This window comes from Colletes gigas, unplaced genomic scaffold (genome assembly GCF_013123115.1).
Source record: "Colletes gigas isolate AHSC1104 unplaced genomic scaffold, ASM1312311v1 Colletes_gigas_Sc00011, whole genome shotgun sequence".
Taxonomy (NCBI): Eukaryota; Metazoa; Arthropoda; class Insecta; order Hymenoptera; family Colletidae; genus Colletes; species Colletes gigas.
The window spans coordinates 2,523,999-2,544,462 of NW_025106640.1; the positions used below are offsets into that span (position 1 = coordinate 2,523,999).

The 20,464-nt window shown below is 37.7% G+C and overlaps 3 protein-coding genes across 4 annotated transcripts in view; 1 reads left to right on the forward strand and 2 right to left on the reverse strand.

Annotated features, from left to right (window-relative positions):
- Window positions 1-7,695, reverse strand: part of LOC122398171 (cysteine-rich secretory protein 2-like) — a 117,154-nt gene extending 109,459 nt beyond the window's left edge. The window contains exons 1-3 of the mRNA XM_043397835.1: window positions 7,663-7,695; window positions 1,670-1,828; window positions 880-923 (exon numbers count right to left, since the gene is read on the reverse strand). The gene's annotated coding sequence lies outside the window, so the exon portion shown is untranslated. The remainder of the gene's footprint in view (window positions 1-879; window positions 924-1,669; window positions 1,829-7,662) is intronic.
- On the forward strand, window positions 528-20,333 carry LOC122398170 (lysine--tRNA ligase). 2 transcript variants are annotated; one of them, XM_043397834.1, is made up of 9 exons: window positions 528-690; window positions 17,253-17,342; window positions 17,817-17,961; window positions 18,042-18,491; window positions 18,570-18,815; window positions 19,080-19,502; window positions 19,632-19,825; window positions 19,899-20,061; window positions 20,132-20,333. In XM_043397834.1, exons 2-9 carry the CDS (start codon window positions 17,275-17,277, stop codon window positions 20,240-20,242), a joined length of 1,800 nt encoding a protein of 599 aa, XP_043253769.1. In that variant the 5' UTR covers window positions 528-690; window positions 17,253-17,274; the 3' UTR covers window positions 20,243-20,333. The 2 variants fall into 2 exon arrangements, with proteins under 2 accessions (XP_043253769.1, XP_043253768.1); XM_043397833.1 differs by lacking the exons at window positions 528-690; window positions 17,253-17,342 and adding an exon at window positions 17,474-17,739.
- Window positions 15,318-16,948, reverse strand: LOC122398172 (dynein axonemal assembly factor 6). Its single transcript, XM_043397837.1, has 4 exons — window positions 16,837-16,948; window positions 15,949-16,160; window positions 15,597-15,724; window positions 15,318-15,447 (listed from the first exon to the last, which is right to left on the reverse strand). The coding sequence occupies exons 1-4, from the start codon at window positions 16,946-16,948 to the stop codon at window positions 15,318-15,320; spliced, it is 582 nt and encodes a 193-aa protein (XP_043253772.1).
- Window positions 20,334-20,464: the final 131 nt, after the last annotated feature.

Genomic DNA, 20,464 nt, shown 5'->3' on the forward strand with positions numbered 1-20,464 from the left:
TTTTATTAGTTAACTAGCGCTATATCATGGAGCAATAAACTTAAAACCGACTTATCCCTATATTATATAATGCATAAAAAATATATTTCTTAATTACACGTTAAAATAAATCTGAAAGTGAATAGAATGTTTTTTCCCCCAAAAAATATCGCTAAGGATCCAATGTAACGTCTCAGAATTAAACGCTAGGAATAAACAGGCTCTTGGAGCAGCATTACCCGGTGGAAATTGATGGGAAATTAACATAGATGAATTGCTGGCCAGAAACAACGAGTGCAGTTGACGGACAACGTGAGCATACGTCTGTTCGTGTACATTATCTATCGGTTAATTTATCGATTACCAACGCACGCGAGGCTCCGAGCAAATGGTAGGAAATGTGTCAAAGCAATTTCACAATATCCCGCACGACTGTCCGACAATTTATCGAAATGTTCGGAATCTCGTCATGAATTGATCGTGCCTGCCGCTGATTTATCTTTCACCGATCTAATTCACTGTCCCAGGCCGCTCGACGTTCAAGCAGTAATTATCGTGCGTGAATTGGAGCTAGTTGCATAATCAGGACCGATCGAGTCACATTTGTTTACGAAGGTTCCGAAAAAAACAAGCAAAAGCGTCGGAGAAAACTACGTATCAAGGTTGGTCAGGTCTCGTGGAAACGTCGTTTGCTACCATCCAATTTTTCAGGTAAAACTGTTTCAAAACTCGTCCGCGTTATTCGTCGCGTGAAATGGAAAATGTTCAGAAACTGCGTTTCCTCTTTGGGATACTATCGATGGATATTTTAGATGCATATTTTTGTTTGATAGAATAACTATTGTAATTATCTAATGTGCAAGGATTCTGAAGAAAGATTCAGTTTAATGCTGACTTTACCTAGTTTCTTTCCTTGGACGTTGTCATTTAGGGAACTGTAGCTTCTGAAAGGAATAAGATACAAGAATTAGTGCAACCTACAAGGCGAATAATTCAAGTCTTTTATACAGTAGACTAACGATCGACTAACGTCGATGATAATTGATTAGCTCGTGTTAGTACGAAGCGACAGGAAGAAAAATTTTAATTTATTATTCGTTTTTTCAAGACTAGTTTTAGCCACTGTTGAATCAGTCGTGACGATTATGGCAGCCTCTCGCGACGGGACTTCTAATTACCTGCACGTCCGTGCATCGTTGCGCGTCATCGGTAAACATCAAACATTATCGTCGACTAACTATTCCCAGTAAACACTATCGCGAGCAATATTGCATTATCGAACGCGTTATCGAACGAGCCATCGACGAAACATCGCGACGCTTACGACTGAGAATGCAATAAGCTATGAATAAAAGACCTTCCATGCCTGGAACGAAATCTATTTTCCCGAATTTATTATCCACGCTATTTCTATCAATATTTTTATAAAAGCTGGATGCCTCTACGGAAGATTTTGAATTAACTGCGTTGGGAATAGAACCAGTTTAAAAATCAATGACAACGAAACAAATAATCAAAGCTCGAGTCGAAGGATTTTCTGGTAGCTCTGTGTACACGTAAACTTTACAATACGAATAACAGCATGTCCATTACAACCTGCCATGTCCCAGAAACGTATTCTGAAAGCCGTCTGTGCCCTCCGTCCAATTATTTTCGTATTTCTAGCAACTATGATTGCGATCGCACTCACCCTGGGCGGTTCCTTCTCCTCGACCGTATCTCCCTTCATCTCCCTTTCACCTGGTCAACGTTCGGGAAATGGGAAAACCATAATGGCTCCTGAAACGCTGCCTCGGAAAACTTCCAACGACTGCACGTGCCCTCGTGTCCCACGTCTCCCTCCCTACAACTACCAAGTTCAATATGTACTTACGAACCCGAATCGGTTCCAACGGCCAAGATCCGCTTCGCGAGTTCGAAATCTGCTCATTAGCGTTTTACATCGATCGATTAGCCTTCAACGGCGATTAAAAACACGGAATTCAATTGCGATTCTTCGATATCGACACTTCACGAGTGTATCTGAATTTTAGTGAGAATTTAGCAAACAAATACTTTTGCGAATGTTACCGACAAATGGAATAGTTTCTGAAGAACGTACGCGAGACTATGAGAAGAACGCAGCCATTGGCTCATATTATTTGATATGTAATTAATAATTATATATTAATTACATAGCAAATAATAATCCCCGGGTCTCACCGCGTGGAGGTTGCTGCGTATGGAGACCCACCCTAGCCTCGCCCCAACCACCCTTCCTTTGGCGAGGAATTCGAACACCTATCCAAGAGAGAAGCTATCGAAAAGATAGAAACGAGCTACTAAGGGAGAGTTCTTAAAAGAACTGTCCAATCAAGAGATGAAAAACCTAACAAAATGTCGATACACGTGTGACGATACACACGTTCTCTAGAAACGAGATTGAAATGTGCAACTGCACGTACGAACTCTGACTGATGAAGAGATCGAAAACCTAACAAAATGTTGATACACGTGACATAATCGACCACATGTTTTCTAGAAACGAAATTGGAGTGTGCAACTGCACGTACGAACTCTGATGAAGAGATGAAAGACCTAATAAAATGTTGATACATGTGAGATAAACCACATGTTTTTTGCCTAACCCAGACACTGAAGATCGAACCAGAAATGTGCAACTGCACGTATGGACCTTGTATATTAGAATACTTATATGTACCTTAATATTAATCATTCCTACTTAAATATACGCACAGGTTTGGTTAGTACTTAATAATACGCTGGGGGACGCATGTGATCTTATAATCTATATACATTTGTACTTATATTCTAACGCAACTGTAGAAACGAAGAAATATTTTCTTCTTGGTGTCTTCGTCACTCCCACGACGTTTTTCTAAAACATACACTCATATACAATCAATATAACCGATATAAAACGAGGAAATATGACAAGATATTTTCTTCATGGTGTCTTCGTCAATCCCACGATGTTTTCCTGAAACAATAACTATCCAATAAATATAACTCCTATAAAACAAAGAAATATGAAAAGATACTTTCTTCTTGGTGTCTTTGTTAATCCCACGATGTTTCCCTGAAACATAAACTCAGACAATAAATAAAATTGTATAAAATATTTCACCTACGCATACCAAGTTCGTATCCATTTGCTGTTTCCAATTTCATTCTTCAATAATTATATACTCTGTAACAAGAACTTGTTTAAACGATTAGTAGCTGAAATGAAAGTGTATTAATGGACACAGAAAAAAATTGGCACGAGTAAAAATTGATAACAAACAGTTTACAAACGTAAATATTATGTAATTGAAATTGAATCGAAAGTTAAAGTCGTCTCAGTGTTAAGATAAATACCGTGAAAAATTGTATTCATTTGTTACCGTAGACTCTACTTTTCGTTTCCTTCATGAAATAAAAAATTTTTCATGAGGTATGCATTGCAATAAGTATATTTTACTGTATTGAAAACTAAATTAGATTCGTACAGAAAAATCAATAACGAACAAAAATATCGATTCTACGCGAAAATTAACTATCAATATGAAATATCGAATTGCACTTTCCATACTATTTCGATGCAAGCATTCGATTTTCCATCAATTAAAACAATAATCGCGAACAAACTTTGATTTATGCAAAGAATACAAAATATTTATAAAAAAAATCCACTATTTATAAATAACAATTGAATTGAAAACGTTATTATATCCCGTAAAAATGATCAACTCTAATAATGAATAATTGGTGATATAGATATGTATATTAGAATCATGAATTTAATCTATGACACTAATTAATCATAATATGGCATTTTTAAATGCATCACAGATTTGTGATAAAAATATATTCATAAAAATTACAGATTTTAACGCGTTCTGAAAAAGGAAATAACCGGTCTATTTGCATCCGTATTTTCAAGCAGTATTTCCATTGACGAATATTTAAAGAAAAGAATATATTTTACATAGTTAGGGTAAATTTTCCACTCATAATTCAAAAAACAACCCGTGAGTGGATTTCTCTCGCAACTCTAATTTATAAAATAAAAAACAATACGCGAGTGGTGCATATTATACGTAAAATGAACCACACAGGGTTCCTTTATTAATTAAAACGCGTGCACCCATATTCAATCATACGCAACACTAATTTTAATAATTATGTTGAGCCATTTGAGGCTCTGTAGAATCCCATCTTGCCAGCGTTATGGCCAGCTTTTGGGCATTGGATCGCAACTCTAATAAAAAAACGCGATAAGTCAAGATCGCAACGCTAATTTATAATATAAAAATTCCAAACGCGTCTTGTAACAATAAAAGCAACCGCGAATGATGATTATTCGCAACGCTACCCTGAAAAGTAAACGCGAAAAATAGTGATTCGCAACTCTAAGAACAAACCGATCAGTTCATTCGCAACACTATTCTTAGATAACAATAAAAGCAATCGCGTATGGTATTCGCAACGCTAACCTGAAAAGGAAACGCGAAAAATAGGAATTCGCAACTCTATAAGCAAACGCGATTATTGTATATTCGCAACTCTATCTTTAATGGAAATATATTCATGTTTCGCAACGCTAATGCAAATCGCGTTTTGCCCAAAAATGCTGGACATTGGTGCTGGCGGTGTCCATCGTTGATGCTAATACACATGCAATAAATAAACTAACTACTTCAAGCTACTATTAACTACAATATAGTGGCACATGTTGGGATGAAGCTAGACATTTTAAATATAGCAACGCTACGGGGCAGCAACGCGATAAATCAACAATCGCAACGCTAATTTATAATAGAAAAATTCCAAACGCGATTTGCAACAATAAAAGCAACCGCGAATGGTAATTATTCGCAACGCTACCCTGAAAAGCAAACGCGAAAAATAGTAAGTCGCAACTCTAATAGCAATCGCGTTTACTAATCAATCGCAACGCTATTTTTAAAGCAAACGTCCGGTCCCTAGGTTTGCACAAAAACAATCGCGAATCGTGTTTAGTCGCAATACTAACATATCAACGCGATAAATATTTGTTCGCAACTCTACGAGCAAACGCGAACATTGCATATTATTCGCAACTCTAACTTTAAACAGGGGCTGATTGTACATGTGCATACACATGTACTTGGCCACAAAATGATCTAACTACTACTAGTACTACAGTCAGGGTAGAATTTGGGCATTGAAAGTATCGCAACGCTAATAAAAAAATCGCACGATGAATCAAGATCGCAACGCTAATTTATAACATGAAAATTGCAAACGCGGTTGATGTCCATTATAAAAGAGTAAAAAAAGCAACGCGAGTCGTGATTGTTCGCAACACTACCCTGAAAAGCAAACGCGAAAAATGGTAATTCGCAACTCTACGAGCAATCGCGTTTGTCAATAATTCGCAACGCTATTTTTAAAGCAAACATTCGGTACCAAAGTTTGCAAAAAGTCAATCGCGTATCGTGTCAAGTCGCAACGCTACCCTGAAAAGTGAACGCGAAAAACAGTGATTCGCAACTCTATAAGCAAACGCGATTATTGGATATTCGCAACTCTATGTATATCATAACCGCGAGTTATGGGGAGGGATGGCTGGCATGTATGGTGCAATCATGTACCATCAGGTACATGCATACGTGAGCCAGCCAGAAAAATAAACTAACTACAATTACAGACGAGTCAAGTGACAAAGGTAGTAACAGGAATGACTTTCCATCCTCATCCGAGGATGAGGATGAAAAGCCATTTGTTGCAGCCCACTCTTGAGACAGTTTGTCAGGGCCTCTTCAGCTCATCGAGAGCCTTTTCTTTCTTCGGCGGTCCTGCCGATGCCTGAAACTTACTTAAGACTTGGCTCGAGATTTTGTGCAATACGTAGTCTTCCAACAATGCACGAATTGTTGGTCGAGCGTACGTGGTGAATCTCGAGCGGGACGAGCGTTTCGAAAGGGACCTAACCACGACCGCGATCGCGAGAGAGCGACTTTAAGAGTCGCGCGATTCGAGGAGTCGAAAATAAAGCTAAAACAAACAGCATGCACCGTTTGAATCAGCAAAATTTCTACTCTCGAAATCGTAACTACAGGAACAGGACTGCCACGCGAAAACGCGCCTACCCGAATTACTAATGTGGACAGCCCTGCCCTGACCCTACCTACTTAGATTAAGCACACACACACACCAGCAAGTTACCTACCTACCTAACCCTATATTTAAAAAATTGCAAAACTCAATCAAACAAACAACCACTCCACGGTTCTCATTCACAATGTCCGGGCGCGACCTAAACTAGAGAGGATTCCCCGGGGTTCCCCCGACACCCGGACATGACTAACTTCAATCACACTCTAATTGTGGGTTTACAAGATTCTGGGGGAGACTGACAAAGGCTAGTGATCTTTGCGTATTTTTATTATATAGAAAAATATAGTATTTCTATGCATGTATAATTATGCAAGATTGAAAAATATTGAGATTGGAAATCTAGTAAGCATTTGATGATATTATAATTGTCAAATAACTGATAAAAATTTAATGATAGAAAATTCTGCATGTAAATTGCAATTATAAAAACTTTTGAAACGACGTACTTCCACAACCTAACCACAACACACATATGTGGACAGTACGTCGCGCATAATTCACTAGCCAATGTCAGTCGTAAATTAAATACTTATAATCTAAGTCATCGTGCCCGTTGTCTTCGCTCATGCAAACAGCACCTGGGCGTGTGCATGAACTTGGACAACGAACACGGAATGATCACTCTGAAAATCCTGACTAAAAAGAGTTGTCAATTAGATATAGCTAAACGGTAGTTTTCATTTAATTTTTACTCAAAAAGACTCGACTTGTTATATCAAATATAGCAACAATGAAATATATTAATATTGAATGAATTTACTTGAAAATTGAAATATACTATTGAAAAAAATTTAATAAATGATTCTATAAAAAATTCAACAATCCATAATCGATTCTGTCGTCAAAGTAAATTTCTAAAAAGTTGAAACTAGCATACAATAGATGTTACTTTGACTCGAGAATCGATCAGTCGCGAAATGTCTTCTTGCACATAAAATACTATATAATGTTACAGTAATTCGTGCAAAGTTAATAAAAATATTTCATATATTTTCATTTATAAAATTAGAAAACGCGAGTGCAAGAAGACCCTAGCCTGTACTAAATACATATGACAATTTTTGTCACTTGACTCGTAAAAAATATCAACTATACAACTGGTCACCCGTGTCGTTTCGGATCTTTCATCCTACGACATGGTTGGGGACCAGAGGAACATAAGTGCATGCAACTCACTCGATCGTAGAATGTAAATATTCGAATAACGATGTATTTACCAATTGAAGTCATCAGCGAAATCATCAGCAAAGTCAGCATGGTCCTGCTGGTTTCCAGAATGACACTGTAAGAAGAATACAAGAAAACAATTAGAATTTATTGTTAAAATTATAGAGATTTTTAATTAACAAATTTCTAATTATATATCTATACTTACGATGTTCACTCGTGGTCCATCGCCCGAAACCCCCCGGGTACTGCTACTGCTTTTCAGAATCACGTTCAGAGACTGTAAGAAAAATACAAGAAAACAATTAGAATTTATTGTTAAAATTATAGAGATTTTTAATTAAAAATTTCAAAGTATAAATTTATACTTACGTTGTTCGCTCGTGAAGCACTGCCCAATACTCCTCTTCAGTGATGCACTGACTCTAACCGCGGTAACGGAGAATTTTGATTCCAAATTAAAAAGATAATCAAGTTAATCAGATATTAAAATATACGCGACCGAAGATTGAAATCGGCGAACAAATGATTCTATTCTCGCGATTCAGAAAACAAGGAGAGCCGCGATGCTCTGGAAGTGATTTAATATTGCGTAGAAAACACTGCTTCTAGTATCGCGTTTGCCTAGCACCGTGAACGATAACGTACTCGGGGTCACTTTGCCCCGAGAAACAAACTTGTTGCTACGCACAAACACTGAATCTACTGGCCGCATTGCGCGCGGCCAACAAATTTCCTGAAAAGAAAATAGCTGAAAAAAAAGGGACAGGGAACAAGAAATACAACAAAGCACTCGTGTGCTTTTCCTATCAGTTATATATTTTTCTCTTCTTATACAATATTCGTCACGGAAATACTGCTTTACTTGGAACTGTTATACACGCAGTTTGTTAAACGATAAAATAGCCACGAAAATAATTACGTACAAGTAAATCGATTCAATATACAAATATTATATCACCAATTCTCATTATTAGAGTTGCAAGCATGATCATGTTTACTTTATCGAATGTAACAATATACCGTAATTTTTATAAATATTCCGAAATTTCCAAAAATCAAAGTTCGCTAGTTATGTATGCTTAAATAGCATATTCCAACTACGCGGCTTCTACGTTTTCTTAAACTTGCATCGAAATATGTATGCAAATTCCAATTACGACAATTCATAAAGACAGAAATATGAACAATCAATTAAATGACACTCGGATATATTAAATCGCGATCAGAATACAGTAAAATATAACACTATTACAATTTATCGTTAACGTAATACTTCGATATATATGCAAGTAGATAAAAATGTTTTATCTTAACAATGGTCGACTACAAAATTGTACACCATGCTTGCAACGACAAATTCAATAAATGAATGAAAATATACATATGAATATCAATATGTTTGTAAACTTTTGTTAAATGTTACCAGTACTCCCTTTTCGTTGAGTTATTTGCCATTTATTATGGTGTCGTCTACGCGCCAATATGACAATCCATGGTGTCGAATTCCAATCAGAGACTGCAACAGAAACAAAATACAAATGCACTAAAGTACACGAATGATTATTGTAATTAAGTATTGCAAGAGATTGTGATTAAAACGCGGGTAGTAATAACGGGAAGGATCAACAGGTTAGAATTTACGCACCGCGATCGCGAAACGCCGATACGTCTTGACACGTCTTGCTAGGTTAATTTTCAGAGTACAAATGATGGCTCGGTAACGCTCGCGAATTACGCGGCGGGGTGGGGGAAGGCCCGATCTCTCGCGAAGCTTGTATTACGAACCCGAGGGATACCTCAGGTAGAAACCGCGGATACAAAACAAATTCATGGATGGCGATTTAACGTTCAAATTAAATATAACTCTCACGTTTCTCGATTTATAGTAGCAAACGACAAGATTCTTGAATTTGTTAACATTATTCACGTCGATAATTACATGCAAATTATTTAGAACTTTAATTAGTCAATGAATCGCGAATAATTCGTACTTCTCAACTCATATGCATTTACACGCGTTAGTCTGTTTGCCTATCACGCTAATTCAGTGAGTTTCTCAATTGACCGCCATCTATGAGAAGAGGAGGTTAAAGTGACCTCTCAATTTTTAGGTCGGTATGACAGTAAATTTGGACCACGAAAGTTCATAAGGTAAAATTTACTCGTGTACCTCGTCTGTGTTATTGTCAATTAAAGTTGAATTCACATCGAACAAGCAATTAAAAATAATAAAATTTAAATAAGCGGAGTGGACTTACGGCAAAATTAGGGGAGTTAAGGCAAAATCAGTTCATTGAAACGAAATTGGTATCAAACGATAGAATAGAAGAGGAGAGAGAATTTTTAAACAATTCTTACCGTAGGTCTTCACCGTCCGGCACCGGTCAGCAGTGGTCAGTAGTGGTCAGTAGTGGCAGGAGCGATAACCAGAACTGGTCAGTAGTGGTCAGTATTGGGCAGTAGTGGTCAGTAGTGGTCAGTGGTGGTCAGCTCTGGCCAGTAGTGGTCAGCAGCGGCCGGCAGAGGTCAGCAGCGATCCCCGGTTCACTTCTGGCTATTTGCACGGTTCCGAATTCGCGACGAGACTGAAGAATTCTTCGCAGTGGCCCTGCTTATATCTAAAGTGGTGAAAGGGTAGGGAGACCAGTCAGAGCCAAAGTTAAAGTTAGCACTTAAGACTGTCTTGTCTACAAAGAAACTATTTCGATTGGTCCCACCTCTTGACCATTTCTGGATCTACACTGGGCCGCTGACCTTGATATCAACCTCACTGTTGACCACCAGTGACCATAAGCTAGTCATCGTTGATCATCGACCCCTTAAAATCATTACGATGATTAAAGCCTTCTTACAAGGATCCCCTTACAATTTGATGCATGATCTTTTTAACATTTTATTCCACTTTGGTACAGCGATAGCGTTCATCCCACTAACGTTAGGTCTATTCTTTACCTCGTTTATGTGCAATAGATACACATGGATCGGAAAATAAAAATGCCTGGGCAGTTGAGACTCAATATCGTATGCAGGCAGTATGACACAAATCAGATTTCAGCTGTTTCGAAAGCAAGAAAGAAAGACTCACATTCGCCTTCTTTCTTGAATTCCCGAAGCTGTCCAAAGCGCCTACGCTCACGTACACGTGGCTGTGGATTGGTGTGCGTAAATGGAGGGGTGAGCTTACTTTGGACCCCAATCTGCCGTCTGGTAACACTGTTAAGAATCAATTTTTAGATTTATCAAGACACATATGTATAACCTCCGTATCTGGAGTATTACTCACTTTCTATTCGTTAAGTTTTGTTAATACGTGTCTTTTTGTAAATCAGTTTAAACAATTACCGAGCGAAAAATTTGGAAGTGATTTTAGCGTCCTCGTTGGATGAGAAACTAGTCACTGAATTAATATTGATGAATTTAGTAATTCATTTCTAAATCTGTTGTTAATGTTACGAGTGACACGAAAATGGTAATGGGGTTTCAAGATCCAATAAAAATAAAAAAATACCGAAAAAATACATTGCATGTAAGGTCTATTCGTCGGTAACATTTCAACCGCTAAAGTGTTCGTAAAGTGTTAAAATAGTACTCTGTAACATTTGTTCTTATTGTTATAAGTAGCGTAGAATCATAGAATTATCGACAGGCGTGATACAATCGAGGAAGACGAAGCATGTACGTCAATAAAAATTCGAATTCGTATTACCGAACAGAGCTTCGATGATCGATTCGCGCGGAAGAATCGCGTTCGCCGTATCGAGGACACTGGCGTTCTCCACATCGCGTCGTTGTGCATCTCTCTTCATGCATCGCAATGTGTTGCAGCACTGCATTATGCAATATGTCACCGTCAGGTCACGCGGTTGAACACGTTGAAGGTGTACTGTTTCAAAGTTCCCAAAATGTTCGAATTTCCGAGGAAATTGGCTGGACAAGACGAGCATCGCTACTCGCGCGAATAACTGTTCTAATGTTCGCGAACTTCAGCTCTCAACGCTTTCGACAGACTCGATGAAGAAAATTGATATTCCACGTACGAAACGCGGTCTCGTCCGTTATATCCAATCGCCTAGCTAAAAACATAATAAAAGAATAATGTAATACCGCGGAAACGTTTTGAGAACTTATTTAATTTCAAACTTGAAAATATCCTGGTATTTTTAAAGAAAATCTTCTGTTTCATCGAATCCGTTGAACGTTGTTGAAACGGAATAAACGAAGAAAATAATATTGTACAAACGGGATGGAACCTTATCTATTTACCTTAGAATTAATAATAAAATTTTATTTAACTTCTAAAGTCGCCCGTTTGAAAATGCAACGGGTTCGCCTTGATATTTCAGGTATATAGATGCTGATAGGAAAACTAACAGAATTTTTATCTTCAAACTACATTCTGTTATGTTTATCGATTTTTTTCTACCTATTTTCCCACGTAAACAGCTTATACAGTCTCCTTGAGCTAGATGTGAAATTTCCATTCGGTTGATTTTCACCATCGCCGGAAACCTCTTGTATAAAATATCTTTCCCGCGACAGAGTGTATAAACCACAGTCCAGGGAATTTTGTTCCGTCCTTTCGCCGCTGGAGAATGCATAAAATTGTTATTTTCTCGTCCACGTTTTCGAAGCGATAATAAAACAAACGCAGTTTATTCTCTGTCGCATTCTAACCGATCCGTAATCGATAAAAAAAAAAAACAAAATGAATACCACAATTTTGTAACATGAAATACGAAAGGGCTGTACAATTTTGTAAATTAAAATTTAGAACGTTTCTAAAATTATAAACGCTTATCTAACGCCTTTATGTATTGATTTTATTATATCGTTGTTTAAGTTCATCGCGAACGTTCGACGCGTTAAATGTTAATGAGCACAGCTTTAATCGAAGGCATGCGATCGATGTTCGTAAGAAAATATTTGATAACCGAAGAAACTCTGGACAACTTGCACGGTCCGATCGATATCCAATTTCTTTAATTGGCCGTTTCAACTAATACCGGGGAACAACGTCGGGAAAAAGTTCGCGAAACTTCGCAGACGGGCCTTAGATCGCACGCAACGATGACGAAACTTTCACATTCGTTCTTAAAACGGCCGGAAATAAATCCGGAGACGGTAAAACGGTAAACTCAGCCTCGCGGGGGGATTGAAATCGTTAAAAAACACTAGTGCGGAGTTCGTAAAGAATTTTTTTGCAGGGTCAACAGCGGCGAACCTAGTCGTGGGCGAACCAACATTACGTAAACATAGAATTTTTTAGAATAAATGAATGCGGAGCGCAATTTACAGCAAGCATTTTCAAACGTAGGACATTTCGCGGTTCTTAATCCAAGTTTTTATTTTTAACGAATCCACTTGATCATCGCGAGATGTTAAAGCCATTAACGTCAAGGAACGATTCAATTTTGAAATTAATTTCGGTCTACACTATATTCTCTGTTTATTTTTATCGCCAATTTATTGATAATTCCCATTTTATGCTCTGACTGTGGCGCCACCTCTCCTATTCGTCGCCAGAGGGCTACGACGCTCTCGTCTCTCTCGCAAGCACTCGATTGACCCCTTCTAATGTCTCTGTTGTCTAAGACAAGGTCTGCTAGAAAGACTTTTAACGAGAGTAGTATCGATCACGTCTCGTCTGGAACAAGTAAAAATTTAATACGTCTCTGGACAGTAACACGCGACGCAATAAATAAAACTCCCAAGAACTCCCTCTCGTAGACCCCCCGTATAGAGCCCGATAACATCCTATTTACAAGGCAGTAATCGTTTTTTTTTTTTTTTCTATAGTCCTTAAACAAATTACCGAAGCCGTATTTCCCCGATAACAACGGGGTATCGATGCTGGGAATCTCGAAACACGGTTCGCGACTCCGCCGGCCAAGAAACGGTCGATGGGAACGAGCGTAAAACCGCGCTCGAGAACCGACTTTTCCCCTCGTTTCCTCGCTTTTCGCCGAGAACGATTGGCAATCGACTCGACCCGCCAAGAATCGAGTAATTTAGTGGAGTGTATGCCAGAAGCTCGAGCACGCTTTCCCCAGGTATTTGAACAGCCTGGATTTGTTACCGTCACTCCCTCGATTCATCATCAGTTCGCGCGTCTCTTTGGCCAGCAGAGTCCAAAAATACCCTGACACGAGAAACAAAATCTGTGCCTCGATACAGCAAAACGGGGATCATCCCCATCCCTATGAAAATAAATGTTAAATAATAATTTGATCACCTTCGAAGAAATCTGAGTGATTGTAATATTGATATCAATGTGGTAACGTTTACCTGTATCTATGGGAACTTTTTATTTTTATTTCACGAACGATACATTCGTCTTGCCTACTGTACTCGTAAATATGGTCATATATCTCCTTCGTTTAACATAGATTTTCCATCTCCACTGCCTTGTTTACAAAACGCTGTCCACTCGTTTACCCCTCTACCTACACAACCTGCTTCGTACTAATCTCCCGTATCGCGTTGCTAAATCCCACCCCCCACTCACCCTCCCAACTACATTCAATCGCCCCAACACGTCATACCTCCAAATTTCAAACCTTCTGCTCGAATTCCTCTCCTCATTATCACAAATCCTACTCCACTTTCCTTCCCGGCCGGTTTTATCGTTTGAAAACGGGAATCACCGTAAACGGATCAGTCGTATCCAATTCTCCTTTTTTGTATCCGACCGTTTCTACGCTCGGCCATTTTCGGTTTTCCAACGCGAATCGCAATCTTCGCGCAACCAATTTGAATAATACTGCATCCACGTCGAAGGACAAACGAGTCCGCGGGATTATGGAAATGATCGTTTAAAAGTCCTGTCCGTTTCACGTGGCGCAGGTGGAGCGAGAATTTCATACAGAGAGTAATCGACCGACATGGCTCCACGAACCGAGTAAAGCCGATTAAAGACTAATGTCTTGCGCAAGAATACTTCACAGGTCTAAGAACAGACGGAACTTGGAATATTTCAGCAAAGTACCAGACTAGATGGAACTAAGAATACTCGAGATTAATTTATCTTAATAATATTCGTCCCCGTTTGCGCAAAGTTTATGGCACTGTAGCGTAAAATATTTATTTACCGCGCGATGAGATGCTGGTACATAAAGCGTGCACAGAAAGTGCAGTTGTAATTCTACTTCTAAACCTGAACTCCAGTATCTTATCTAATATCGATACTATTAGGAATTTTTTTTCTCGAAAATTGTTAGGATTTCGAGGGTATGTGTACTGATCAAAAATGGTTGCGATAGACCCCTGAGATTGAAAATAATTTTTCCAGAGTGATTTGAAACTTATCAATTTCGTCGAAAAGTTCAGGCACCCTTGTCGATTTTCCTTAAAAATTCGATAAAAATTTCGTTTGACGCCGTACAGAAAAGTTGTCTTATACTTTTTTGTAGGTACCCATGAGCTCTATTTCGGAAAAAAGTTTCATTGAAATGTATTTCCTATTGTAGGTGTTATGGTCGTTTGAAAATTACGTTCTTTGCCTATCACTACTAATTCAGTGAATAGTTTCTCGGCTGACCGCCATCCGTGAGAAGAGGACGCTAAAATCACCTTCGAATTTTCGGGTCGGTATGGCAGTCGGATCGGGCCACGAAAGTCCATAAGGTGAAAGGTCTATTCGTACACCTCGTCTGTTCTATTACCTCTGCCATGCTTCATGGATGTTGGCCGATATCCGACGTTATTTCTGGTGTCAACTGGAAGTCCAACATCGTGTCCCATCGCTTTCAAATTGATTGAATTTTGATTCATCGAGGAGGACAATATTTCTCCAATCCTGAACGGTCCAATCTCGTTATTTCTCGACAAATCAATTTTTAATCTATCCTGTCCCGCTTTTGCGAACTTTATACATTGTCAATATGTTTGGAAACCCCCGTATAATGCGCCATGCCGTGTACCCTCGTAAAAACTAACATCTAGCAAAGGTTACGAGCTAGATTACGAGCTAGATAAAGGTTACGTATTGGTGCTTCTATACGGAGACAAAGCGACATAACGGCGGATTAAAAATTCACGTCGTCCAATTCGCGTACAAGCTTCAGTATAACCTCTAAGGCGGAAGCGTCGGCGTGCCACTTGGCGGACGAGACGCTGGGATCAACCGGATGAGGCGTCGCGAGGTGAAGCCGATATCTGAAAGATCGTGACTGGTTTTACGTTTCGACAGATTTACTGCCTCGTAAAATTGCCAAGGAAATTCCGACGCGTCTCGAGATCAAGGCAATAAAACTTTACGAAATCGGCGATAAATCTATGAATACGCCATTGATACGTTGTCTCACCTAGGGCTGCGCACGTCGATTGCCTCGGATTCCACGTTTAGCTCGATTTTGTCGTGCGACTCCCGCGGCATCTTCACCAGGATGGACAGCCACTCGCAAGACGCGGTGCTCGGCGTTTTGAAGCCCATCTGATCTACCAACGTGTCATAGTTATAGTCGATAATACAGGGTGGTTCGACCACCCGTGGGAAAAATTTTAAAGGACAACTTTAAACGTTAATAACTTTTTAACGAAGCCTATTTTCGCTTCTAGAATCTCCCATTACAATTTTCCCCAAGGGTGGCTGAATACTCTGTTTATTAAATCGTGGAGGAGAACGATGACTCCGACACCGGCCGATAGAACACTAACACTTAAAAATACATCCTCCGCTGTCACCGCCTGCTTAAATTTCATCTCGTATTCCGGCACCTCTCTCGGATCATAAGCTTCGGAAACATGTGCGGCGTCTGCCTCTGATGGATGCCAAATATCATCGGTTCCTTCTTCCAGCGGTGCATGCGGCCCCGCGTGTTGCCCAGACACCACATTTGTCGCACTTTCAACGCCGATATGGCCAGGCCCTTGAACAAAGTAATTAATAATATTAATACCTTAAATTTTACTAGAGTCACTGATCACTTCTGTGGTTTGAATCTGATTGCTCTGGGGATAATTGTTTTTCTCGATACGTAGTCTAAATTCCAACCGCTAGGAGCGCAGAGGTAACATTCTAGTCTGGATCGATAACGTTGCTAGTGATACAGAAATGGTAAAGAAGTTCGGAAACCCCCAATCCATATGGCAAAAAAAACTAGCTTATAACGTCTATTTGTACCACAGACGAAGTATAGGATATATTTTATACCTCGTTTATGGTTCAGCATTTTTAATATCATTTATTTACCACACGCGAATACAACAGATATTTTTAGAAATCATATTATTAGTTCATAGGTGTCACCGTTGGATGGTCGTAATAAATATTTCCTTTGAAGTGGCCACAAAAATTTAATGCTATATTTTCGAATTAATACATAGTAAATATATCGACAATGTTGAGAACATGAACTGTTGTAGCTGTGCTGTTTTATAATACACGCCATCATTGCAATAAGGAAATAACCTTCCCAGTTTTACATATATGATAATAATTCTTGTATCTTCACTTGAACCAAGGTTTTTGAATCGTTGTGACAATAACACAAGGAATGCAACGAGCAAATGGAAGAGTTAGATTTTCAAATCGTTTCGACTTACCAAGTTTACGCGCACCAGCTTGTGGTAAATCATCATCAGAGTCACTATCTTTTGGTGGACAAACCAAATCTTGTAACGCCTTTATATCTTGATACCCCAAACAGCCTTCCATTTTTACAGTAAATAGAAAACACTCTTCACCGAAACGAACGATTCCAAAAGCGCGAATCAACAGATACGGTTGCCAGGATACTACATTTTAAATGTTCCACGCGGGTAACAGTCGTGCCTAATCGAAGAGATTATTTTCCCGCTCGATTTCACGCACTTTAAAAATCGTGATCGAAATAACAAAGATTTCTACGTGAAATATTTAAACAGAAACAATGTTAAACTACAGAATTAATATAAAATTATAATGAGTTGCAAAGGAAGTTAACCGATCGTATAACTTGACAGATGAAAACACTTTACAGGTTCACCAACTTACATGGAACTATGGACGAATCCTTTCAACGGAGGTTTATCAACATGGCGGACACTACGAGTGAAAAAATATCAAAAAAGTGAGTAAAATATAAATACTGAGAAGAAATTAGATTTACAAATTCATTTTTTATGCCTATCCAAAGCTATCTTTTATCTATATCTATAGTCCTGACATATGTTACATAAAACAGTAGCCAATGTCACTGTCTGGCCACCCACGTTGTTTAATGAACAAGTGTCTTCATTGATGTATTTTTTTCTAAGTGTTAGATAGTGCAATCTTGTAAAACTTTATGATCAATCATATTTGTTATATATATGTGCTCATAAATTGTTGATATAATAACAAGGGTAGTTTTAATTAACTATGCTGCGTAACATAACCAAAACATACGTTGGCGCGATACAGCCGGTACTTTCTAATAAAAAACCTGCAAAATTACATCAGATAACTGTACGCCGTTTTCACGTAAAGTGCGTACAACTTAATAGGGATTACGTTCGTTTAAACAATGGATGAAAACTATTAAGTGTTGTGATCATGCTTACAGTGAATTAAAAAGACGACTGAAAGCAGAACAGAAATTAAAAGAAAATGCTGAAAAAGAGGCACAGGCACTAGCACTAAAAGCAGCAAAAGGTGAAGTCAAATCTAAGGAAAGAAATGATATTATAGAAGAGGATATCATTTCAAATGTAAATAACTATATACAATTATATAATTGTTATTATCAAGTTGAACATACAAAATTTTAATTTAATTTACTGTTTTTCAGGGATACATCAAACTCAGAACTCAAGCAATTAATCATCTTAAAATTACAAATAATAACCCTTATCCACACAAGTTTCATGTATCGATGTCATTAGAAAATTTCATTGAAAAATTTAATGACAAAGTGAAAGATGAAGAAATATTAAAAGATGAAGTACACAGTGTTGCCGGCCGTGTGTTTGCTATTAGGGAATCTGGTGCCAAACTAGTTTTTTATGACCTAAGGGCAGAAGGCCTTAAAATTCAAGTTATGGCAAATGCAAGACTTTACGAGGACAATGAAAAATTCATAAGTGATATTTCTAAAATAAGAAGAGGTGACATTATTGGTGTTACGGGAAATCCTGGGAGAACCAAAAAGGGTGAATTCTCTATCATGTCACATAGTATTATCCTTCTAAGTCCCTGTTTACACATGTTACCAAATCTTTACTTTGGATTAAAAGATAAGGTGCAAAGAAGTGACTGCATTTTCATTCTAACATATCATTTCCTATTATTGATAATTATACTATTTTTAATTGTTTAGGAAACAAGGTTCCGACAACGTTATTTAGACTTTATATTAAATGAGAGAGTAAGAAAAACATTTCATACGCGAGCAAAACTAATAGCGTATATCCGTAAGTATCTCGACGACCTTGGCTTTTTGGAAGTTGAAACACCAATGATGAATATGATAGCTGGTGGTGCTACAGCCAAACCTTTTATCACACATCACAATGAATTAAATATGGACTTGTATATGCGTATTGCTCCAGAATTATATCTTAAAGTAATATATACTGCTATACATAAGAGATGGACCACTTGAATAATTAATTTACTTTCGGTGTAAAATATTACTAATTCATATAAACATCACATTATATCCCCCTTGAAACCAAGGAAAATTTATTTAAAGCATTTTTGCCTATTACCAAAAGTAAATAAATTATTCGAATAATCTGTCTTAGACTTTGTCTATCTCACTCTGTGTAATCATAATTAACTATTACATATACAAATTTTATTAACATAATACTGCTTACATTTTCAGATGCTAATAGTTGGTGGATTGGACAGAGTATATGAAATTGGAAGACAATTCAGGAACGAAGGAATCGATTTATCGCACAATCCGGAGTTTACTACTTGTGAATTCTACATGGCCTACGCAGACTATAATGACTTAATGTCTATTACAGAAGAAATGATATCTGGATTGGTGAAAACCATATGCGGTAGTTACAAAATACTGTATCATCCGGATGGTCCAGATGGAGAAGCAGTGGAAATTGATTTTACTCCCCCTTTTAAACGAGTATCTATGATGAAGACTCTAGAAGAAGTATTAAAAGTAAAATTACCTTCACCAGATGAATTGAATACACCAGAAGCAAATCAGATACTTAATGAACTCTGTATCAAACATGAAGTTGAATGCTCTTCACCGAGAACAGCGACTAGAATGCTAGACAAGGTAAGACCATTTCTTTTAATCGCTCGTTGGTTATTGCAGTTCAGAGAGATCGTTTCAATTTGTTGGACAGTATAATTATATGTATGTATATATCCACTAAATATATATGTATATACATATTCTAAACAGCTCGTTGGTGAATTTATAGAAGAAACTTGTATCAACCCTACATTCATTTTGGATCACCCAGAAATTATGTCTCCCTTAGCAAAATGGCATCGTTCTGAAAAAGGTCTTACAGAACGGTTTGAATTATTTATTATGAAGAAAGAAGTATGCAATGCTTATACAGAATTAAATGATCCTGTGGTCCAAAGAGAAAGGTTATTCATTAAAATAATTTTCATTAATAACAATTTGACCAAAATACAAACAATTTGTTCCGTATGTGTACAGATTTGAGCAACAAGCTAAAGACAAGGCAGCTGGTGACGATGAAGCACAATTAATTGACGAGACTTTTTGTACTGCATTGGAATACGGTTTACCGCCAACTGCTGGTTGGGGATTGGGCATTGATCGACTTACTATGTTCCTTACAGATGCTAATAACATTAAGGTAAATATTCCTATACAATAAACAAAAATGAAAAGAGGAAGTGACATTAAACGTATATTTATAATTCCAGGAGGTACTGTTGTTCCCACAAATGAAACCAGATGATCCAAACAAAAACAAAGGAGTATCAGAAAATGATAAAACGCCATGTGACAGCAATGCAAGTAATGTAGATAAATGAAGCAAGATCTTATGCTGTGACTTTAACTTATACATCAATATGAAAACATTGAATGTAAAATCCGAAAATAAATAAATTGTATTTCCAGAGACTAATAGTTGCTTCAATATTTTATCATTTTTATTTCATATTTTATACACATTACTCGCCACCAAAATGGTATAAATCTATTAGAACACATCAGAAAAGTATTACTATATTCCACACATGCGCATAATTTTA